The sequence below is a fragment of the Monodelphis domestica genome, chromosome 3 (assembly GCF_027887165.1).
Source record: "Monodelphis domestica isolate mMonDom1 chromosome 3, mMonDom1.pri, whole genome shotgun sequence".
In the NCBI taxonomy this organism is placed as follows: Eukaryota; Metazoa; Chordata; class Mammalia; order Didelphimorphia; family Didelphidae; genus Monodelphis; species Monodelphis domestica.
Window position 1 is genome coordinate 188,971,140 of NC_077229.1, and position 25,803 is coordinate 188,996,942.

Sequence of the window (25,803 nt, forward strand, 5' to 3'; positions counted from 1 at the left end):
CATAGTAGATTGAAAGCTAGACTTAGAGAGGGGAGGTACTGAGTTCAAATTTGTTCTCAGATACTTCCTAATTGTGTGACCCTGGGTAAGTCACTTAACCCCTGTTGCCTAGCCCTTTTGGAAGGTCAGAATTTAAAGAAAAGAAAAGAAAATTCATTTCTTCTGAGAAATTGTTTTTTGTCACCAAACATGGCATCTAGAACTTAAGTGAACTATCATCTGCAATTTCACTATGTGCAACAGCAGAGGCCTGGGGAAAAGGCACAATTTCACAAAGTCTAAAATATATTTTTATTCATTAGCATTGTCTGACCTTAGGATATATGAGAATATCCATTTAATTAAGTAAATTAAAAAGATAGTATGGCATGTTGAGTTTGGCTTTTACCAATGGTAGTTTGGATTTATATTTTGATAGTCTGTGTTTGTGTTCTCAGCACAAAGGGCCATTGCTACCCAATGTTGCAAATGATGGTAAACTGTGTCACATTACTTTTCTTCTCTGATATACAGTTGCTGGTGCTATTTGAGGTTGTATAACTTCAGCACCGTCCAGCTGCCAGGGAAATCTGGGAGCTCAGTATCTCCAAGCCTACAGACAATTATAGACCTATAATACTGTAAGTGGCAAAGAATAGCTGGCATAGTAGAAGGTGTCAAGTTCAGTTTTCTACTTTCAAGGACAATTTACTGCCCAAAATGTTTGTTCTTTGCTATTAGTATGCAGTCAAGACAGTGTTCATTCTCCTTCCTGTAGCATACATGTGTGGCTCACGGGGAAGCAATAATGGGCACCTTTGGTCTCTTCTCTTCCTCATTGTCCATCAAGAGAGACTTTAATACCTGCCAGGAATAGAAGCAGGAGGTTGGGGCCAGAGGCTGCTGCTCTGCTTTCTTCAAGAGAGAAGGCTACTGGATTAGAATTTTATCTGCTCTCTTAAATACTGTTAAACTACTGAAAGCAGTTTTCATATTTGTTAAACTCCTGTCTGCTATTTCTTAATGGGGAAAGGACATCTAAGTTTCCAAGGTTTCACTCCCTTTTCATTAAATACCAGTTTCACTATGAACACACAGCAAATACCAATGAAACTCATTTATCCAAATTGAGAGCAAAACAGAAATCAGAAAAAATATACATAGAAAAATAGGTATCAGATAATACAGTAGTGAAGGAGCTTTTCTATTGGATTCTAGGTAAGAAGTCAAATGAGAGTCCCCTTTGTCTCTAGAATAGCATGCTGAGCGTAGGGGGACATGATGGAGATTTCCAGTTCCTCTCATGATGACTTCTAAGACTGTTTTTCTCCCTTCCTGGCCTAAAGTAAGAATGTGGCATCAAGAATCTTCTCTTTTGAAGTTGGACGCCAGAAAGCTCGAAGAGACAAGAGATCAGATCTCTCTCTTTTCTTCCATTCTTGAGAACTCCATCTGTCCTCTCATACAGGCACAAGGCACTGATTACCACCAGTGTGGAGAGTTTCATGCCAAAGGGCTTTGGAGATTAGGTTACACTATTGTTAAAAATTTTTTTTGAGCCCTTACAACTATAATTTACTACAATACACTCACTGTGCTCAACGTTAAGGAAGATACAAGGATAATAATAGCTATCATTTATATGTAAATAAAGGTTTGCAAAGTACTTTATGTATATTATCTCATTTTTTTTCTTAGAACAAAACCCTGGGAAAGAGGAAATTTCCATTTTACAAATGAGGAAATTAAAGTAGACTGAGGCTAATTAACTTACCCAAAGTCAACTAGTTAAGTCCTCAAATCAAGATTTGAATTCAACACAATTACAATGAATGGGGAAAATGGATAAATAGATTTTGATGTTTGAATATAATGGATTATATTATGTTATTAGAAATGACAAATATTGGAAATATAAAGAAAATATATAAAGAGAAGAAAAGAGAACAAGAATATATACCATGATTACATTAAAAAAAAAAGTCAGGGACAGCTGGGTGGCTCAGTGGATTGAGAGCCAGGCCTAGAGACTGGAGATCCTAGGTTCAAATCTTGCCTCAGACACTTCCTAACTGTGTGACTCTGGTCAAGGCATTTAATTCCCATTGCTAAGCCTTTATCACTCTTCTACCTTAGAACCAATACACAGTATTGATTCTAAGACAGGAAATAAGGGTTTAAATAAATATTTTAAAAAAATAAAAGCCACAAAATCAAGAGAAAAAAGTACCCAAGTAAAACAAATCCAAAGAGGACTGAAAAGCAGAGAATGTTTATATTAGCATATATAATATATAATTATATATTTTCTTTTTTTATAATTTATACATGTCAAATAAGTTGTAAGCAATGTGTAGTTATATTTTTGCACACAATCTTTTTTTATACATCTAATAAATGATTTGTGGTGGTGGTGATGGTGGTTACTACATATATAATAAAAAATAAAGAAAAAAGGAGATGGGAATGATTAAGATCAGAATTTCAAAAAGCCTTCTTTTGGTTTTGATTGTATGAATCTTAATAAGAACTATATCATTCTATGAGAACTGTAACTATAGCTGTTATATATATAACTAAAGCCATAGTTATATATATATATTAAAATGAATATATATATTTGTTACTATAACAAATTATGACAAATATAACTATATCTATAACAAAACAAAATAATTCAAGAAAGTTGGTATCTTCTGTAAACACCACTAATAAGTATTCTCCCACAAGATAAAAGATAAACATGTAAAAAACCATATAAGACAATGGACAGTGAAATGAGTAGAACATTTTATATATATACATATATATAATATACATTATATGTAGCCACAGAACTATTGTTGGAAGAGTAAACTGTGAATATTATTGAACAGAAAGGTAAAACATAGAAGACTTAATTAATATAAATATGTTGGCTCTCCCTGATACCCTTTGAGATGTGGCATAGCATTGATAATCTGAGGTACACAAGGAGCCGCCTTTGGGAGTTACTTTAGCACACTCATCAAGAAGTAGCTGAGAAATAGGCTTGTCCAATAGCCAAACCGACAGCTAGTCATGCACTTGAAGGGACCAAAGATGGGCTATATAGGATCTGTTAAATTTTTAGCTTATTTCTTCAAGAGACCAAGCTAGTGTAGGGAAAAACATACTGAAGAAATGTTGGGGGGAAACACCAGACATTTATTTTTGCCCTATACACTGTATTCATTCTCATTATGTATATTGTTTGTTCTCTCTATGTCATTGAAGTACATATTTCTGTGTAAAAGTTACCCAATGTATAATGGGTAAATGGCACAATCATTGGTCTACTAGAGTGACTAGTCCCTCCTCCCCAAACAATTATAGGCACACAGAAAGGTACAAGCTTATAGCAGTACCCTAAAACCCTGAGGGTACAATATAACAAACCTTGCCCTGGAAGAAAAGAGCTCAAATAATGTTACCACAGGATCACAAATTTAAAGCTGGTAGGGACCTCAGTGGTCATCTAGTTCAACCCTCTCATTTTATAGATGAGGAACTCAGGTCTACAGAAGTTATTTAAGGATAGACTAACACTTGAACTGTGTTTTGTTGGAAGCTCCACCTAGAACTTAAGGAGGGAAAGAATCTAGGCACAGAGAGACAGACACCTTTTGCCCACATACTGAGGCAGGAGATGGAATGTTTTTGTCCTTTGTTTTCTAAGAGGACCGATGTCATCATGGGCTCAGACTCACTTTCTCTTCCAGAGTCATGAAAGTCCAGTACAAGACAAAAGTCAGGATGATTGGTGATAACCTGGAGTGCAGTGAATGACCTTGGCATCTTTGATGTCTGACTAAGCTCTAAGTACTCCATAGTGGCTGCTTCAATTGCCTTCATGGCCACTGGAAGAAATTGTTCCAATCTTCTCATTCCACTAAGGGAAGTCTTCACATGCTCCAGAGGTAGACACCCCTCTAACTCACAGATGGGTTTGTGGCCTATTGGTTACCCTTAACATAGTTTAACCCCTCTGCCACAATGGTTCACCAGGGTATGGTTGCTGTGTATGTTACAGCTTCCTGGAACCAAAGGTAAGAGTTGGGTACCAGGTAGATGCCAAAGGTAGATGGATGAGCAACCCTGAAAAGACTTCAGCAGCTGGAGAAGGCTCACAGGAATTTGTGGAAGCAAAGGATAAGTACATGAACAGTGAGTGTTTGGCAGGGACAAAGAGTGAATAGTAATGTTAAATAAGGGAAGGTAGTTTATAGCCTGATTGTGGAGGGCTAGGGACCCACTGAAGGTTTTGGGAAGGGGACAGGAGTGAAATTATCAGTCCTATGCTTTAGGACAATTATTTTGACTAATATGCAAAGATTGGATTGGATAGAGGAGAAAGGAGACAAGGATCCCCTTCAAAAAGCTATTACAAGGACAGCTAGGTGGTCAGGTCTAGAGATAAGAGGTCCTGGATTCAAATATGACCTCAGACACTTCCTAATTGTGTGACCCTGGCCAAGGCACTGAGCCCTGACTGCCTAGCCCTTACCTCTCTTTCGCCTTAGAACCAATACTCAGTATCAATTCTAAGAGAGAAGTTGGGTTTTTTTTTTAAAGAAGCTATTACAATAGTCTAGAACAAAGCTGTCAAACAGATGGCCAAAGAGACCAAAAGCAGATTAAAATGTAATTAGAAAATATTTAACACCATAAACAGAAATACGGAACATTGATAGAATTAATATTTGGTCTTCTAAGTCAACATGCTGCCAGCAGGGATCCTTTGATATGGTTTAGTGACCCCCCATTTCTGTTTGAGTTTTCATCATTGGTCTAGAGGAAAAGTGAAAAGCGCCTAAACTAAGATGGGAGAGGTATCTAGTCCTCATTTGTACATGTTTTTACAGTGATCTGGAGATCAAAGAATCAGTTAATCAATAAACATTTATTAAATGTTCCAGGCACTATGCTAAGCCCTGGGCCAACAAAAAGAGATAAAAGACAGTCCCTGTTCTCAAAGAATTTACAGTCTAAATGAGAGAGACAACATGTAAACAAATATATGCAAAGCAAGTCATGTACAGGATAAAAAGGAAATAATTTAAAAAGGGACAGCACTGGAATTAAGAGTTAGGAGAAGGTGAGATTTTAGTTGGGACTTAAAGGAAACTAGGAAGATGAGTAGTTAGAGAGTAGGGAGTACTTTTCAGATTGCCAGAGAAAGTGTCTCTTAAGAACAATAGAATATTAGAGTGGATAGTAATCTCTTTAAATTTATCTAGTCCAACTTCTTTATTTGATGAAGAAAATGATGCTCAGAATGATTTAATGACCTGTCCAGGTCACATTAGTTCCTCTGGCTCTGAATTTAATACCACTGACCAATTCTGCATAGCCATACTGCCCTGAACACAATTAGTAACTTTTTTACTCCAAACTTATTCCATTCAAGAAGTCCAAAATGCCATCCCAAGAATATTTTGCCAATCCAGTTCAAAATCTGTCTCAAAGCCATTAGTCAATTAAGTAACCCAACACACACTTATTAAGGATTCCATCACCACTACCATCATCAACAATTAGAACAAACATTAATTTAAGCACCTACTATATGGAACATGGAGATTTTTTTAAGCAGCATTCTATTGAATTACTTGATTCCCCCAGACTGAGGTGGTATCTTCAGCATCAATCAATCAAAAAGCAGTTATTAATCACCGAGATTTTAACTATTGGGGATATAGACAGAAGTTAAAGCATTTATTTAGTGCTTTCCATCTGACAAACAGTTCTAAGTGGGAGAGAAACAAATACAAGGGAAGACCCAAGTTTAGCCCTTAAGAAACCTGGATCATAATAGTAGTAGACAACACAAAAGGGGAGCTCTAAGTGGGGTATATGCAGCTCGTTGGTGGCCAAGATTCCAGCAACATAAAGGCAAAAAGTGAAAGAGTTACTGTCCTCAAGGATTTTATACTCTATATTTTAATAAACTGAAAATAAAGAAATTTGTAGTTGGAAGTCATTAGTACCTTGCAAAATCAGAAAAGGCATTGCATGAACGGTGGCTCTTGGTTGGAGTCTTAAACTCCAAAAGGAAAGGAGGAGGAAGCACATTCCAAGCATGGAAAGGGAAGCAGCAAAGGTACTATGACAGTTGATATGGCTGAACCATAGTGTGTGAAGAGGAATAATGTTAGGAAGGGCACAGATTGTGAAGGCCTTTAAATTCTAATTTATATCTGATCTTAGAGATAATAGAGAAAGCCACTAGAGTTTGTTGAGAAGAGGTAAAGTTACATGATAATGTGTGGAATGAGAAATTTGTGTGTTATTCTCAAGGTAATGGTTATGAATATCTCCAAGAAGTCAGTAAGGCTGGTTCCCCATTTCCATCCTTCTCCCAGTAGGACAAAAGTCTTACAGATTGAAAGTGTTTGAGGTTTGATATTTTAAGTTTGTCTGGGAACTTGCCTTAAAGAGGTATCTCAGACTGATCTTGTCTTAGACCCTGAAGAACCCCATGATCAAATCTTAAGTACCCTTTTGTCTTAGAAGGTTCTCCCATTGCATCAGAGGCTTCTCCCAGGTGGTCAAACCCCATGGCTGGAATGATCCTCTTGTATCCATTGTAAAACATCAGCCTCTCCTAGGTAATCTAGCCCCGAATTCCTCCTCTCTTTGTATACTATTCCTGTCCTTTATTTCTGGATTTAAAAGGTCTCCAATGATTATAAAAATGTTATAATCCCTTCAGGGAGGCTTAATTGCATCAGGATTCTCCTAGAAATGAGGGATTTTTCTGTAAATTTTTGGGCATTGGTCTTAGATCAAAGACTTGAGGCAGTATCCCACATCTCTCTCAATAAAACATTGCATTTTGGGGGTAGCTGGGTGGCTCAGTGGAGTGAGAACCAGACCTAGAGACAGGAGGTCCTAGGTTCAAATCTGGCCTCAGACACTTCCCAGCTATGTGACCTTGGGCAAGTCACTTGACCCCCATTGCCTAGCCCTTACCACACTTCTGCCTTGGAACCAATACATAGTATTGGTTCCAAGACAGAAGGTAAGTGTTTAAAATAATAATAAATAAAGCATTGCATTTTCATTGATCGACCCCTTAAACTTCCACTTCACACAATAGTATGATCAAAGGCTTTAGGAAAAGCACTTAAGTAGCTCTAGGAAGAATGTATCCAAGTGGAGAAAACAAATAAGGTATTGGTGAGAGGTGATAAAAGGCACAACATTTTGCTATTTGAATCTAAATTATATGGACTTATAAGTACATGGCTGATGTCATGCCACATTTCTCCTATTTTCATTAATGAAAACATGTGATTTATCGCTTGTTTATTTGGGTATATGTTTGGGGGGGTTAAAGTTTTATAAGATTATTCACTTACAAAAATGAATAATATGGAAATATTACCAGAACAAATCCCTTCGACCCCATCCAAAGGAAAGGCATATTTAGAATCCATTCCAATTCACTTGACACAGTAATGAAATAGGTAGAGGCATGTTAAGTTTTCAACATAAATTCAATAGGGGGAGAGATCCTTGATTGGCTACAGAAAGACTTTCTATTCTGAGAATTCAGAAAAATGAAAGAACCAGAGCAAAAACTAGCTGGAAGAAGGATGTAATTACCTTAGGGCAACCATACTTTCATAACTACTTAAAAAGTTTCTTGAAGGAAGAGAGAGGGTATAGAAAAGAGATTTTATTTTAGCCAGGGGATCATGGGCCCACTCTCACTCTGTACACAATAGCTAACCCTGCCTTTCTAAAAAGTAGGTCAGGTACTATAAAAAACTCTCAAGGATTTAAAATAAGATGGACAAGATTTAGAGGCATTCCTCACAACTGGAGTTGAGTGGAAGGCTTAAATCAAAGAATAAAAATACCATGATAGTTGTTCAACACCATATTTTATTTTCCTTTTGTTGCCTTGTTGAATTGGTCAGAAGGAAGAGAAATGCATATGTAAGATTTAAGGATGAAGTTATTGAAAATGTTTATTATTATACTTAAATACTTTCTGTGTGCCAGGCACTCCTGCCTCCAAGAAGCTATTAGCAATAACAGCAATATCACTTTTGTAGTGCCATAAGCATTGCCAATATGAAGCAGGGAATACCCAATTCCTGCCTCCAAGGAACTTAATATCATCAGAGCTAACACATGTATGTGCTCCCTATGTGCTAGGCACTGACTGTGCTGGGTACTTTTATAATTATTTCATTTGTTCCTCACAACTAATCTGGGAGATAGGTGCTATTATATTTTGTAGATGAGGAAACTGAGTCAGACAGAAGTGAAGTGACTTGTAGAAGATCACATAGAAGTTAATGGTGATGACAACATAATTAAATGTGAACAAGTTAATGAAAGTGAGTAAATTAGTAACTAGAAGACTTTCTGGGAGGGAGAAGACAACAGCCAGAGATAAAGGGAAAGGTCTCAAGAAGAATGTGAGTCTTAAAGATATTTGATCTTGGAGATGATACAGAGCCAAGGTAGCACACTGAAAGACTGGGAGACAAAACATGTTCAGATTTAAGCTTTAGAAAAATTACCTGGATGCAGTGAGGTGGTTCAGTGGATTGAGAGCCAGGCCTACAGATGGGAGATTCTGGGTTCAAATATGACCTCAGACACTTCCCAGCTGTGTGACCCTGGGCTTGACCCCCATTGCCTGGCTCTTACTACTCTTCTGCCTTGGAACCAAAGCATAATATTGATTCTGAGATGGAAGGTAAGGGTTAAAAAAAAAAGGAAGAAAAATGGCAGTTGAGTGGAGGATGGTCTTCGAAGGGGTGAGACTTGAGAAAGGATTTGTTAGAAAGCTATTTCAGTAGTCCAAGAGAGAGGGGGATGAAAAACTAAGGGGGGGAGGAGAGCAGCAAAGGCAACTGAGGAACTGTTAGACAGATAGGGAGAGAACCAGGAGAAATAGTAACATCTAGAGAGAGGGGAGTATTCAAAAAGAGCTGGTGAGCCAGTGTCCCATGCTACAAAGACGTCAAGGAGGATCTAGGTAAGAAAAGGGGCTAGACAATTTTTAATAGGAGCAATTAACTATTACTTTCATTGATTAAATAATTTTAAAGACTTTGGTATAATTGAAGCCTCAGTTTCCTCATCTACAAAAGGATGGGGTGCAGAAGGACTAGCCTAGAGACAATATGATATAAATAGAATTGATTCTGTAATCAAGAAGTTCTAAGTTCAAATCCCAACTGTGCTATCCAGACAAATCATGAACCCTCTTTAGGTCTCAATTTCCTCATCTACAAAATGAAGGGGTTGGACTAAAAGAGACTTGACTCTGGAGTCAAAAGGCCTTGGGTTTGAATTCTAGTTATGTCACTTTATGACCTCAGACAAGCTGCTTAACTAAATCTGTGAATCTCAGTTTCCTTATCTGTAAAGTGGAAGGGAAGGGTTTGGACCAGATGGCCTCCAAGGTCCCTTCTAGCTCTTAGATATGAGATCCTCTGAGATCCAAAGCCCCTTTCATTTTTAGAACATGGGTGAGAAAGAATACTGTATGGTCAATCTGCCTGTACATAGCCTAAGCTTCTATTAGCTCCAGTAACAAGAATGTCCCAAATGATAAAAGCAGTATGAATCAGTTCCCCTATTTTAAAAATAGGAAAACTAAGCTACAGGAGTTTTAGTGATGATTACAAAGTGAGTCAGTAGTAGGCCTTGGAATATCTCAGACCAGACCAGGTTTCAAAAATGTTTCTGAATAATAGTTCCTAAAATATATATTTGTTAGTGTGACCTTATATTTTATCCTTGTCAACTTATTTTTTTGATATTTATCCATCCTAGAAGTTGTTGCTAAAATAATATTTAAATAGCTCAGAATTTTAAGGGAAATCATTCTTTTTGGATTCAAGGTTCTTTTCTGACATGGTAATATAACATAAAAAAAATGCTTGGTTTTACATTCTGGGTTAAAATGATGCTTGAGAGTTGTTCTCTAGTACATGATTTGGCTGTCATTCTTTTCATGCAAAAATATAGGTCTTAATGCAGTTTTCTAATATTAAAAGCTTAAAATTTCACTAAGACAATTGGGACATTCTATAAAGAGAAATTTCCAGTCCTAGTTTCTTCTTCTATCTCTGTCTTTGAAGATATAATAATTCCCTTCTTACATCCCTCTTACAGACCAGAAAAAAATAAGTACTGGCTGGTCTCCACCCAAGTGCACCCAGATGTGACAGTAGCGTTACTTTACACAAATTATCTCCCAACATGCTGTGAAAGAGGTCAAACAGGGTAAGCCATTATTATCATTCCCATAGTAAAGATGGGGTTGAAGTCTACACAGAGTCTAGAGCAGTATTCTGGTGTCCTAAATTACTACCTGTGAGGTAATCAGCTTGGTAGCACTGGAGAATGGCCATAGGATTAGAAGACCATAGGTGGCCTGGGTTCTGCCACAGGCTGTGTGGCTTGGGGTATTCTAGGCTACAGTTTCCTCCTATGTAAAATGATGGAATTAGACCAGGTAACAACAGAGGTCCCTTCAAGCTCCAGATTATGCAGATCTGTAATTTCTTTTTTGGTATTCCTTTGAAAATTCCTCATTTGTAAAGTAAGTTCTTTTCAGTTCTAAGCACCTAGAAAATGTTATCATTGATGGGAACCAGAGATAAATTTAGTGACCAAGTGAATAAGTATCAGAGAAAAAAAATAGGAATTATCTGTTGACAATTGGAAAGAAAAAATGAAGGTGGAGAAAAGGTCTCTGAGGAAAAAATCCAAGAGCCTGGTGTTACTGTGGAAGTAAAGCAATGCTTTAAACTAGGAGTTTTGAACCTGGTGACTATACATTTGTTTGTTTTTTAAATTTGATAACTATTGCATTGATGATTTCCTTTGTCATCCTATCCTATTTTAAACATTTAAAAATATTCCAAGAAAAATTCTTGGCTTCCTCAGATTACCAATGGGGTTTAGGTCTCAAAAATGGTCAAGAAACCCTTCTCTTAATGACCAACTCTGATGAAAGGACAACAATTCATGACAATTTCAAAGGATCCGAAGATGAAAAATGCCATACATTTCAAGAGAGAAATTATGAGCTTCAAGGGCATACTGAAACATACTTTTTAAACTTTTTTTTTGGCAACATGGCCAATATGATGTCATATTACTTGCCTTATCAAGTGGTGGAAGGGAGAGAACTTGGAATTCAAAGGTTTTCTTCGAATATTTTAAAAGATTGTATATGTAATATGGGAAAAAATTACAAAATAAATAAAAATAAATTTAAGAAAAAGCCCTTCTCTTCGATATACTCATTCCCAAATCACACCATTTAGGCCTCCTCCTCCTGTGACACTCTTCTCTGCATATTTCCCTAAATTTCTCCTAGGATGTCCCTCTACCCAATATGCCAACCCAGAAGCTTTCTCTGATTTCTTCTGAAAAGGTACCAAGGGAGCACTCTGGCTATTACCCTTTACACCTATCACAAGAGCAGACCACATCTTTTTCTATCAAATATACCTATAAATACATAAAGGGAATGAGCTACCACCTGCCCATCCCTGTTATGGCAATTGGTGGCTCCTAGAGCCTACAGTGGATATATCTTGGAGTCAGGAAGACTTGAGTTCAAGTTAGATCTCAGATGCTCAAAGTTATTTAACCCTCTCAATTTGCCTCAATTTCCTCTTCTGTAAATGTCAGAAATAGTAGCGCCTACCTCCCAGAGTCATTGTGAGGAATGAAATAATCATTATAAAGTTATTCAGCATAGTGCCAGGCACTCCTTTGGTGTAGGACGATACCTATCTCCCACCCCTTCTTTGAAACTAGGAAAACCAGGTTTAAGCAAATGCCCTAAAGGATATATAAAGATTAACCAAACAGTAAACCAAGTGGGGAGATACAATTCTAGGAAAGACAATCCCTGACACTTATCTCTTTACCCTTCTTTTGTTTTCTAGAAACCCACAATGGCTGCCTATCTCATTTCTTAGCTTTCAGTGCTAACCTTGCTTGCATTAACTTTCTCCTATCTGGGTTTTTTGTTTGTTTGTTTCCCCCCCAAAACAAGACCACAAAGTAAAATGGAATTCACTTAGTTTCCCCCTTCTCCAGACACACTCCAATTTTGCCCCGCGGCGTTGAGGGAGGTCACCTGGGTAAACGTAATGAACAATCTTCAGATTTATTGCAGCCATTGCAATTTATTTATGGAGAATGGACTCACTCTCGTGTTATCAAATCGAAGGCATCAGTTTCTGGCTGTTCCCATTTCAAATAAAAGCACCTGAAGGCTTGGTGTTGCTCCTGCTGCTGCTGTTGCTGCAGCGCAGCAGCGGTCCTGCGGCTTCAGGATTTAACCAGCATGATCCAAGGCTAGGCAGTTATAGTTCTCACGTAAGCAGCCTACAAAGTCACCTTCAAAGAGCTTTCTCTCAACTTCCATTCCCCTCCTGCGGGAATACGTCAGGTTTTTTTCCTCTTTCTTAAATAAGCCCCAAGTTATGGGAAGGTGGGGGTATTAAGGGAGGGAAGAGAGGAAAAGGCAGGACTTTTTTTTTTTTAATAATAAATAAGAGCTCCCTGGATCGTCAAGACATCCCAGAGAAGGTATTATTATCCCCATTTTACAGTTAAGGAAACTGAAGGAAAACAGAAATTAAGTGGCTTACTTGCCGGTAGTCCACACAACTGGTAAGTAAGTGTCCGAGGCTGGATTAAAACTTTGGTCTTCTTGATTCCATTTGTAGCATGCTCTCTCTAATGTGCTGCCTTTTCATGAATATTAAATTTACACTGAAATTAATAAGAGGGAGTTTGGGACAGTATAAGAAGCTTTGGGTCAGAAGACCTTGGGTTTGAGCCACATGATCATGGCCCAGTCATTGGACCCTCTCTGAAGCTGAATTACTCATCTGTAAAATGAAGATAAAACTCACATTTATTGTGCTTTAAATTTGGTTTGAGTCACTTTTCTCAAGGCAACAAGGTGATAATAGCTAGTTTGCTGTCAATCCTATTTTGTAGAAGAGGGAACTGAGGTTAGATAATTTGCCCAAGGTCATAAATATTTAAAAAAAAAAAAAGATCAGGATTAGAACCTAGGCCTCCTGACTCCAGGAAGAGGAGCCTTTGTTACTCATCTCTCAGACTTGTATTAATCATCTCAGGCTGGGTGTAAAAACCAAATCATGAGATAATGTGCAAAAAATACTTTGTTAACGTTAAGGCAGGAGATAACTAAACATAAGCTGTAATTATTCATTTGACATTTACCCTTCAGATCAATGAGTATACCAGTCCAGAACATTAATGTAGTATTTGCAAAATTTTAGCAGTATCTCATGGGAACTTCAAAATGTGAATTCATCACCAGTGAGGGTGAAGAGGCAGATCCTTTTTTTTTCCTCTCACATTTTTGAGGAGATAGACCATTTAGAAAGAACCAGAGCTGAACTTAAATTAGTAAAAAGTTCTCCAGGCTCCCATGCCACTGGAAGCAGAGCCTCTCTCTTAAGAGTTTACAAAGAGTCTATCATCCAAAAGTTTGAAAATGGCAGCACTCACCTTCCAGGGTTTCACACTGCACCAAGTTATTGTAGTCTTGCTGGGTCAGGAGGCCAGCTTTGAACCCTCGGACAAGACCCTCCAGGTAGCCATGGTCAGTATTGAAATAAAACTCGGCGAGGGGTAGCATGGAGGAGATGATTTAATTGATTGAGGCGAAGCAGACCTCTAGCCCTTTTTGCCGGTCACAGAAATGTTCTGCTCAGTTGGAAAGGTAATAGACAAGTCTAAGAGGAACTAATGATCTGTCAGCTGATGGTGAGGGTTTCACTGACTAGTTTTCCCCTGCTTGATTTGCCCACAGCTCAATCTTGCTTACACAATAATAGCTAATCAGTCTGACAACAAAACTAGCCTCCTTTCAGGCAGCTGATTCCTTTGGGAGACCAAGTAATTTCTTACTCCATTACCAACCCCCACTACATAATTAGATTTGATTGCCCCCTCCCTTGGCTTTTATTTATTGAGCCCCTCCTATATCCTGAGTCTAGGTACTTTCTACTCTTAATTTTTAGAAAAATACTCTCCTTCCTCCCCCACCCCCCCACCCCACCCCTAGCTAATCCTATCCAACTCAGCAATTATTAAGCACCTTCTGTAGTGGGGAACTTTTCTTTTCTTGCCCCACCTAGCTGAGATGTAAGAAATTTGCAGAGAGAACCCACTCTTCAGATGAAGATCTAAGTCTGCTCTGCATTTTATCATCTTGGAGAATTTCCAGGGAAAACTGAGAGATCTAGTTATTTTCCCCAAGTCATGCTTCTAGTTTGTATGTGGCAGAGGAGAGATTTAAGTCCTTCTCACTCAGGGCTCCAAATGCCCTCTCTCCACCTCTTCACTCTGCTTGTATTGAGCTTGCTCTGAAGCCCTTTCTCTGCTTCTGTGATCTTCCTGTAGCAAACATCAAAGACCCTGGCAAAGAAAAACAAAATGTTAGAATATTCTCTCTCCACCAGGAGCTATTCTATTAGAATTCTATTAGAGGGAATACCTCAGGCAAATAGATAAGCTAATGATTTCTTTGGTATAGAGCCCCCTCCAACAAAGTATTGGAGACACCTAAGAGTTGACTAGGGCACTATGATTTGGGTCTAGCCCTTGGTCACGGATCTAATGTCAAAGGCACAGTTGGAACTTGAATCTTCTTCCAACTGGTAAGACCTTTAAGACCAGGTGGTTTAACCTCTACTATTGCAGGTTTTCTCTCCTATAAGGAACATTCATACTTGCTAATGGGAGAGGGAGAGAACATCCTATAAACAGAACCCCAGGCTCAGGGAAAGCTTCTTAATGGAGATAGCTCATGACCTCAGCCTGGAAGGAAGGCAGGGATTCTAGGAGCCTGAGGTGAGGAAGGCATAATTTCCAGGGCAGGAAACCATAAATGATGAAACAGGAGAGACACCAGGGAAGGAGTGTTGAATTTGGGGAAGAGCAAATCTGCCAGTTTGCCTGGAGCATGTTGTTGTTGTTTAATCAGTTCAATCTCTGGCTGTCAGACTCCTCATGATCCTTTTTGGAGTTTTCTTGACAAAGATTCTTGAGTGCTTTACCATTTCCTTCTCCAGCTTATTTTACAGATAAGGATCTGAGGCAAACAAGGTTAAGTGACTTGCACAGGGTCACACAGCTATCTGAGGTCATATCCGAACTCAGGTCTTCCTGACTCCAGGCCTGGTACTCACTCTATCTACTGTGCCACCTCGATGCCTGGATCATAGATTAGCTGAAGTGGTAATAATGTGACTTTTCTGGAAAAATAAAATGGAGCAGGACAGTTAAGAGCATTAAATACTGAGCTAAGGAGTTTGGAAGAGACAGGAAAGTAGAGCTGAATAAAGTTTTGTTTTTCTTTTTTAAGATAGATGTGAAAGACTCAGCTATGTTAATAGAAGGGACAAGGTGAGAGAGTTAGTGACAAATTTCACAGTTTTCAGAGTGGTTTCTTTGCCTAATAAAAGTGGCTTGAATATCTACTGATGCCTCATAAATGCTACCTTACTGCAAAATGGGCCAAAAAGATCAAGGGAAGCACAGAGCTGGCATTGCTAATTTTTTCAGTTATCAACTACTGGCAGATTTCCAGAATTCAGTCTGACCTCAGACACTTACTACCTCTGTGACCCTGGTTAAGCCACTTAACCCTGTTTGTAAGAGATTTTGTGGAGATTACATAGATATACGGTTTGTGTGACAGAGAACATGCTAGTTGGAAGAGACCACAGCAGTCATCCAGTAGGACTGTAAATCATAAAATCATTTGGTTTTACTGCCACAGATATTATGAAAGATTATTAATACAAACTATTAGTGTGATTTTAACAAATGACCAATTGTTAACCAACTTTTGAGTATAATTCTTTTGGAAGAGTTTCCCTGCTTGATAATTTCATAATTTCCTATTGGTACCTGCTAAATTACCCAAAGGGATGGCTCAGAACAGAGTAATGAAAAGACTTGTCCTGTTTTAATCTTACTCACTACTCAGAAGAAAGAGGGGAGTAATCCAAACAACTTTATCATCCTGCAAAAACCCATCCACCTAGAGACTCCACCTCATTTATCATCTTTTGTCCCTCTGATTGGACAGTGGGGTGGAGCCAGGAACTCCAAAACCTCCCTTTAAGGAGGGGACTCAGCTCTTTTCAACCCTTCTTGTGCATTTGTCTTCCCTCTGTAGATTGTAAACTACTAGAGGTCAGAGTCCAACTTTCCTTTTTCATATTTGCATCCCTTTGTCTCTTTGCTTAGTGCTCTACAATGTTGGATGACTCAGTTTACCTCTGCCCTTTGAGAAACTTCAGTTCCAAGCACCTCCATTTTGGGGTTGAACTATGGATTTTAGAGCTGTTTGGGAACCCTCAGCATAGGTGGGATTTGTGGACATAGCTAACATTAAGTGCCTTTTATTTGTTTTGGAGGCTTCTCTTATTGTGTCAAGGGGACTCTTAGGAGCCCAGCTCCTCAGTTTGACCCTTGCCTTTGATGTGATCTAGCTGACCCCTAGGTGATGACCCTGTGGTTGGCTGCAAAGAGGTTTGCAACCTGTTTGTGGTTGTCTCTGCAGGCTGGCCTTAGCAAATTCTCCAGAGGGTATGAGACTCCCTCCCCACCCCACACCAAGTTTTGTTTCTCTTCGGAGAAGAGAAATTCTCTTAGGCATCGGAGCTGGCATTTCGTGTGGTGCCTTCTCCCAGGGATACAGTTCCCAGAGTCCTCAGAGTGCAGGTCCTGTGTGGTATATGGCACTGGACTCTGAATGGTGGCCAATGATGGACCTGATCCCTTTTCCTGATTAAATACTTAGGGTTTTATGACTACTTTAGTAATTCTGTGTTATTTCCAAGTTAACAGCACCTTGTAGGTACTTAATAAATATGTATTGGCACAGTAACTAAAATATTGTGGGATGATCCATTGTGATCAACTTTGCTACTAATAGTAATATTATATCCAGGACAGTTCTTAGAGACTTTAAAAAAGAAAGCTATCCACCTCCAGAGAAAGAGCTGTTGGAGTAGAAATACAGATGAAAACGTATGATTTATCACTTGTTTACTTGTACATAGGATTTGGGGTTTTGGTTTTATAAGATTAATCTCCTACAAAAATGAATAATATTGAAATGTTTTGAGTGATAATACATGTATAACCCAGTAGAATTGCTTGTCAGCTCTAGGAAGGGGAAGGGAAGAGGGGAGGGAGACAACACAAATCATGTAACTTTGGAAAACCTATGTGTAAATTTATTATGGGAATAAAATAAAGAAAAAAGTGAAAAAAATGTATATTGGCTCATTGACTGGGTCATGTGTCAATAGTTTTGCACCTAGTAGGTGCTTAATAAATGTGTATTGGCTAACAGACTGGGTCATTGTCAATACCAATTTTTTGCAGTCTTTAAAACTCAGAAACAGTGTTTCATTCTCAACTCATCTTTCACATGTCTGTAGGACCAACTCTTAGCATAAGTGACTTGTTTTCAGGGCTTTTTCTGTGCCACCTTACTTCCTCTTTTTGCTTTCTCACCTCCTCAACTCTCTACATTTTTACATATACATATAATTTCCATGCACATTTATGAAGCATCACCTTCTTGGAAAGTATAATGTAAGTTGTCAACAAGTTTTTATCATGCACCTGCAGTGTGCCAGTCACTGTGCAAAAGACTGGGATTACAAAGAAAGACAGAAAGATTTAAGGAGCTCACAGTCTAAAGGGGGGAAACTACTATCTACAAACAAAAATTTTCTCTTCCCTCAAGATGTTTACTTTTTCCTGAAGGGGAAAAAACATGTAAATAAACAATTATATATAAACATATAAAATATAGATAAACATATAAATAAACATATATAAAACATAAAAATAAAAGTAATATCTCATTTTACCTTCACCTCCATCAGAGAGAGGTAGGTGCTGTTATTATTACTTCCATTTTTTTATTTTGCAGTCATGCCTATTTCTTCATGAGCCCATTTGGGATTTTCTTGGCAAAGATATTGGAGTGGTTTGACACTTCCTTCTTTAGCTCAATTTATAAATTTATAAATAAGGAAACTGAGGGGGAAAGGATTAAGTGACTTGTCTAGCTAGGAAGTGTATGCAGCTGGATTTGAACTTGGGTCTTCCTGACTCCAGGTCCAGCACTCGAAGCCAAATGTAGGTCTTTTGCCCAAAGATAATTATATATAGAAGATAAGAGCTAGTTCTCTCTGGAGACCAGCTCCAAGGGAGAAGAGAGAAAGAAAATCCCACATGGATGAGAAGTTGAGGGGGCTGATTTCATTTTATTAAGTACACAGGTTCAATATTTATATAGTTTCTACACTCTATGATCAAAGGAAAATAATATATCAACAGCATACATCCTTGTGCCAATTAGTGTCCAGCTGCAGTTAGGAGTATTCTTCACCCAGTGGTAATCTTCAAAGCTTCTTTTGGTCTGTCATTGCTGACATAAGGATTTCTTTGGAAGTACAAAGGTGCCAGGTTATGGCTGAGCATATGCATAAAGACCACTTGTCCCAGAGATAGAGCTCAAGGTTTTGTGATAGTAAGTTAGCTAGTCAGGATGTTCTGAGCCAATTAAGAAAGCCAAGTGTTCTTAGATAATGATTTATAGACCTACAAGGTCTTTGCCAGGGTCTGAGGAAGATCTACAAATGTGTCTTTTCTGGCTGCTTTTGCCTCAATGGGCCCAGAATATCCTTATGGACTTGTCTTATGGATAAAAATAATTAGGTAATTTGAATAAAAACAGAGTTATGCAAAGGGGAGTAATATGTAGAATAGGCCTGGATAAGTAGGCTAGCCACAGATTGTGAAGAGCTATAAATGTCCAACAGATGAATTTGTATTTTATCCTGAAGATATTGGGCAGACACTAGGATAACCTTTTCTTTAAAAAACAAAACCAAAAACTTCTTAAATTCTGTCTTAGAATCAATACTATATTTTTAAATTAGTTTGCACATTAACTGGGGAATAGCTAAACAGATATGGTATATAATTATAATGGAATCTACTATTGTCATGTAACAAATGATGAAAGAGAAAGTTTCAGAGAAACCTTGAAACATTTGTATGAGATAATGATGAAACAACATTGTTAAAATATAAATTTTGAAAGCCTTAAGAACTCTGAATGGGGGCAGCTGGGTAGCTCAGTGGACTGAGAACCAGGCCTAGATATGGGAGGTCCTGGGTTCAAATCCAGCCTCAGACACTTCCCAACTGTGTGACCCTGGGCAAGTCCATTAACCCCATTTCCTACCCCCTATTGCTCTTCTGCCTTGGAACCAAGATTGATTCCAAGATGGAAAGTAAAGATGTGTTTTGTGGAAAGGAAAACAAAAGCAAGTTCTGGATTTTATGCCACTGAGTTGGAACAAACAACAGTGGGAATATTAGAGAGAGAAGATATTGACAAGACTGACAGTTGGTGGGGGAAGGGGCAACTGGGAGTGGCAGTTGGTCTTGTGACTGGCACTTCCTTCCTGGCCCTGGAACCATAAGGAAGTCTCTCTCCCAGGCTCTGGAGAAGTGCCTCTATTCATGAATTTACCAACTATGTGCTCTATCTGGATCCCTGTGATTGTGTTCATTGAACAAACAGACTTAAGGAAAGCAGTTTGGACTGTAAGGCCAGTCTTTAGGGGCATCAGCCTGAAGAGACAGACCCAACCAGCTCTGAAAGTGAGAACTTTTCTTCCTCTCACTGTCTACTGCTAAGACTTTTGAAATTAGGAAAACTAGCACAGATATAGCATTGACAAGAACAACAGAAACCTTCCACCAACCTGTGAGGCCTGGCCTCACCTCAAAAGCTGAGAGAGAGACTCCAAAACCTAACCTAGGGTATCTCTCTACCCTCTTCCCTGAAGTCCTTCCAATCCAAACTTGTTATTAAATTTTATCTTTATTTGAATATTGCAGTCAGATAAGAGGACTAACATTTCAGGAGACATAGAGGAAGCTGAACCTCAGGACAGCTATTCAACAATAAATGGTCCTTATTGGACCCCTGCTGGGCAACTAAGTCTGGGGGGAAACTTGTCCCTTAGGAGGGTCTGTGCTTACCTGCTCTGGGGTATCTGCAATATCAATCTATAGAGAAGACATCCCCTCAAGCTATCATAAGTGGCCCATTTCTCAGGAACCACATTTTTCAAAGATAGCCTCTTGGTAGGGGGTATCTCTCTCCTTTTATCTCACCTGCAGCCATATTCCATCTCTCCCCTCAACTCCTCCATTCCCTGCTATAAAACCTTCTGTATCCCCTGTTTATCAATCCAACCCCATTTTTCTATAAATATTACAGTTTAAAAAAAAAAAGAATTCTCGTTAATACCATGACCAACTCTGATTTCTGATGACCAATGTCAAAGCATCACTTCCTGATAAAGAGCAGTCAAGTTGTAGAATGAAGCATTCATTTTTGGAGATAGTTAATATGGGAAATTGTTTTGTTTGACTATGCATTTTCATTTTTGTTACAAGGGTTTTGTTTTTATTGACATCTTAAAGAGTTTTATAGATATATTTTGTTGTTATAACACAAATACTTACAGATTATCCCCACTCCATGAGAGGTCTTTTATAGCAAAGTAAAACAGTTAAGCAAAACTTATAATACAATGACCTCATCTGAAAGAGCGTGTAATATATTCCTTATCTATAGCATCCCTTGCATCTGTTTTTAAAAAATGAATAGAAATCTATTTTCTCTCCCTACCACCAATATCTTCATTGAAAAAAGAAAACCAGATTCCTCATAAGAAATGTGAATAGTTAAGCAAAATAAATTTCCTTGTTGACTATATTAAAAAACATTTATTTCAGGGGGCAGCTGGGTAGCTCAGTGGATTGAGAGCTAGACCTAGAGATGGGAGGTCCTAGGTTCAAATCTGGCTGCAGACACTCCCCAGTTGTGTGACCCTGGGCAAGTCACTTGACCCCCATTGCCTAGCCCTTACCACTATTCTGCCTTGGAGCCAATACACAGTATTGACTCCAAGATGGAAGGTAAGGGTTTAAAAACAAACAAAAAAAACATTTATTTCTCCCTTTGTACTATAAGTATTTACCTCTCTGGTATGAGGTAGATTGTACGTTTCGTCATTGATCCTCTGTCATGATAGTTTCTGTCAAGCCCTAAAAGCAAGCCCTACCTATGATAAGAGTTGGTCCTACAGACACATGAAAGATAATGAGTTGACAATCTGATGGGAAGAGACAACATATTAAATTATTAAATTAGAAACTAGGAGAGGAAAGAAGAGTTAACATAGTTTCAGAAAAGATTAGGCAAAAGCTCACATTTCAGAATCCAGGATCCCAGGGGCAGAGTTCAAGGTTCCAATGGGAAGAATATGAGAATGATAGCAGGAAGGAAGATAGTTCAGTGTGGAGATGGCCAGCGAGTAGACTAAATCCCTGGTTCTGGGCAAGATAAAGTAAAAAGATTTATGGATATAGCCAAAAATATGAAAACATTTTGAAAAATTTCTTTATGTCTTTATAACAGTTCAAAATATCCTGTCTTTTCAGAGAGTTCTCTACTACTTTTAAAAATGTGTTCAAAATTCAGAATTAGGTCTGTGTTTGGTCTTAGAGGAATAGTCAAAAGGCTGGTTTGCTGACTGTTGACCCAACAGCTAGTTGGATAGAGTAGTAGATACAGTACCTGGCCCGACATCAGGAAGACTCATCTTCCGAAATTAAAATATAGTCTCTGACACTTACTAGCTGTGTGACGCTGGGCAAGTCACTTAACCCTGTTTGCCTCAGTTTCCTCATCTGTAAAATGATCTGGAGGAGAAAGTGGCAAACCATTCCAGTATCTTTGCCAAGAAAATCCCAAGTTGTGTCACAGAGTCAGACACGACTGACTGGACTGAAAAACAACAACCTAGCAGAATCTATCTTTATCTGCAGATAGATTATTCGCTTGGATAAGAGGTGGATCCCAGTAGTAAATGTTATCTGATGCTATATAGTTCCACAGTTATTATGGGACTCCCTTGCATTGTCTGATTGATTTAATTAGTGCATTCCCAGGGGGAGAAATATGCTGAATAAGAATTTCCCCTGAAAACAGGATTAATCTATTAAAATTATATTAAATTCCCTCTAAGTCACTTATAATCCATGTGATCTTGGATGAGTCACTTCCCCTATGAATCTGTTTTCTCTACGGTAAAATAAGGCGGACCAGCTAGCCTTTGAGGTCTTTTCTGATGCTAAATCTATGAACAAATGATCCTATGTGTCAAGTACTATGCTGATTAAATTAGAAGAAAGTCCTTATCCCTGAGGAGCTTGCAAGCTACTGGGGGGAAGCTAAGTGGATACAATTAAAAATATGGGGCAATTAGATAGGGTACTGGGTCTGGAGTCAGGAAGATCTAAATTCAAATCTGGCCTCAGGCACTTAGTTGTGGTGTTACTGGGCAAGTCATTTAACCCATTTGCCTTAGTTTCTTTCATTAAAAAATAAAATAAAATCTTACCTTCCGTCTTAGAATCGATACTGTGTATTGGTTCCAAGGCAGAAGAGTAGTAAGAGATAGTCAATGGATATTGTAGGGATTAAATTATGGTTGGACTAAATATTAGAGAATGTTAAGATAATACTGTGGTCACCAATTTTAAATTCATACAGCCCAAGTCAAAATGAATTTTAGCAGCTTTTGTTTACAAAAGAGGTAGAGAGAGTGAAAGTAGAGAAATGAAAGAGAGGGTAGAGTAAGCAGTCTAGCTTATCACCCTAAATGTTGCTCCTGTCCTGGGCTTGTTAACACTTCAGCCAGAGGACTTGGTGTTGAATTAAGAAAGGGTTCAACCCACAAGATCTCCAAGAAAGCAAGACCTCTCTGGAACTAATCTCTCCAGAAGCCAGGAAAGGAAGGCCAGCTTTTTATTCAACAAGAGAAGAACCAAAAGGAGAAGATCCAGGAGCAATCATACCAGAAGCAGTTCAAGTTGCCAGCCCCAGGGTCCTTCACACTGAAGATTCAGGCTGAAGACCGAAGATCCCTTGGATAGGAAGTTCATCTTTTATAATTCCTTTTTGATCACTTCCTCCATTTTACAGGAACCAATTGCAGTCTTTAAATTTGCTTAACACTACCCAGGAAGTAGTCAGTCATTTCGGGAGGTTTATCTCACTTTATTAAGTGGTTTGTGAACCTCCCCTACTTATTGTTAAGTAGGGATGTCTTCTCTTTAGGTTCATAAAATTTAAAAGTAGGCAAGGGGAGAGTCAATCCCATCTTCACAATATTAGATGACTTGTTTAGGGACACATAGCCAGGAAGTGTCTGAGGCCATATTTGAACCCAGGACCTCCCGTCTTCAAGCTTGGATCTAAATTCACTGAGCCACCTAATTGTCTCCTTGCCTCAGTTTCTTTATCTGTAAAATGGGAATGACAATAGCAGCTACTTCTTAGTGATGTATTGAAGGTCAAATGAGAGAAGAATTGTAAACACAGCGCAGTGCCTGGTATATAGTAATCACTACATACATATGAGCTATTATTATGATGATGGTGATGAAATTAAAGTACAGGGAGGTTGAGATGATTTGCCCAGGCTCACACCATTAATAAGTGTCTGAGGCAGTACTGAAATTCATAGGTCTCCTTTATCCCTAGGTTAGTGCTCTCTGCCCAGTGCCATCTACATAAAACCTTTATACAACCTTGGATCACTCTCATCACTTATTTTGCCTACTCTAATTCTTGGACTCCTGGAGAAAATCATAAAATATCCACTGCCTGAGGCTGTATCTCTGGGCTGAAGGAGAACTACTGCCTAGTTATGGCTTAACCTCAGAAATGCTGTTTATCTTCAGTGTGGTCCTTACTAATACTAAGTTATCTTTTTTTAATTAAGCACCCATTGTGCACCAAGCATCATGCTAAGAGATTTTATAGATATTATTTCATTTTATTCTCACAATAATCCTGGCAAAGAGGTGCTATCATTATCCCCATTTTATAGCTGAGGAAACTGAGCCAGATAGAAGTGACTTGCCTGGGGTCACATAGCTAGTAAGTGTGGGAGGTCATATTTGAACTCAAGTCTTCATTCTCTAGACACAGCTTTCTAATCACTGTGCTATCTATCTACCTATATATGATAGAGCTAGTTATGTATAATGCCTTGCCCATGATAGGCCAATGAATGATTGTTGGTTCAATTAAAGTGGCAAGCTTTAGTAGTGAATTTAGTAAGTGTAATAAATTCAACTCCTTCAACTGAAATATTTTCTTATTTTTCTCTTCATATTTTCCCCAATAAATTCTTTTTTATGCTAATTGGGCTAGATATTTTTTTCTTGTCATTGTCTTCCAATAATACTTCAAAAGTTTGAAGGCAATCAGTATGGCTACTCCTTCCAATAGTGCCAATCACAGTTCTTCTACACCTGAGCAGATCATATTTTTGAGTGTGTCACACAAAAAATTGTCACTCTTCTGACTATCCTGGTGGGCAAGAAGGTGGTAGAGTAGATAGAGAGCCAGGCCTGCAATCAAGAAGACTCATCTTTCTGAGTTCAAATCTGGCCTCAGACATTAGCTGTGTGACCGTAGGCAGATCACTTAACACTCTTGGCCTCAGTTTCCTCTTTTGTAAAATGAGCCAGAGAAGGAAATTGCAAACCACTTCAGTATCTTTGTTAAAGGGGGGGGGGGGAGGGAAGCTGGGTCGCTCAGTGGATTGAGAGCCAGGCCTAGAGATCTAGAGATGGGAGGTACTAGGTTCAAATCTAGCCTCAGACACTTCCCAGCTATGTCATCCTGGGCAAGTCACTTGACCCTCATTGTCTAGCCCTTACCATTCTTCTTCCTTAGAACCAATACATAGTATTGACTCCAAGATGGAAGGTAAGGGTTGAAAGAAAGAAAGAAAGAAAGAAAGAAAGAAAGAAAGAAAGAAAGAAAGAAAGAAAGAAAGAAAGAAAAAAAGAAAGAAAGAAAGCTCCAAGTGGGGGGCAGCTGGGTAGCTCAGTAGATTGAGAGCCAAGCTAGAGACAGGAGGTCTTGGGTTCAAATCTGGCCTAAGACACTTCCCAGCTGTGTCATCCTGGGCAAGTCACTTGACTCTCATTGCCTAGCCCTTACCATTCTTCTGCCTTAGAACCAATACATAGTATTGATTCCAAGGCAGAAGGTAAGGGTTTAAAAAAACAAACAAAAAAAGAAAACCCCAAGTGACATAACAAAGAATTGGAAGTGACTAAAAATATTGAATGACCAATCTGGTGATGAAATAAAAAAACATTATTAAGTACTTACTATGCAAAGCACTGTGCTAAGCCTAGAAGATACATAGAAAAGCAAAGCAGTTCCTGTTCTCCAGGATCTTATATTCTATCAGGAAGACTGAAGACATATAAGATCATTCACAGCAGGGTGGATGGAAAGGTCCAATTGCCTCTAGGGTGCAATGGCAATGAAGATGGTAATGCATCTTTTTTTTTAGCATCATTTAAAACTGCATCTCTTTTTTATTTCAATGCATTTGACAGTGCCCAGGATTTTGGTGGGAAGAAATGTTATTGGAAATGACTCTCCCCTGAAGAAGCAGAAATGGTCAAAAGGCGTCTGTAACTTTGGTTTTTATTTGGATGGAAGACTTCTGGATGCTCCATCCAAGTCAGGTCTTACATGCTGTTATCTTGACTCTATCCCTGAGGCTGCTGCCTGAGCCTCTAGAGATTGTCTACATGGCCCAGGCAGTGGGTAAAAGAAGC

The 25,803-nt window shown here is 38.6% G+C and overlaps 1 protein-coding gene across 1 annotated transcript in view; it reads right to left on the reverse strand.

Annotated features, from left to right (window-relative positions):
* Window positions 1–13,928, reverse strand: part of ATP6V0D2 (ATPase H+ transporting V0 subunit d2) — a 41,453-nt gene extending 27,525 nt beyond the window's left edge. The window contains exon 1 of the mRNA XM_001378881.4: window positions 13,540–13,928. Coding sequence (XP_001378918.2) covers window positions 13,540–13,669 — 130 coding nt within the window. The 5' untranslated portion in view covers window positions 13,670–13,928. The remainder of the gene's footprint in view (window positions 1–13,539) is intronic.
* Between the last annotated feature and the right edge of the window lie 11,875 nt (window positions 13,929–25,803).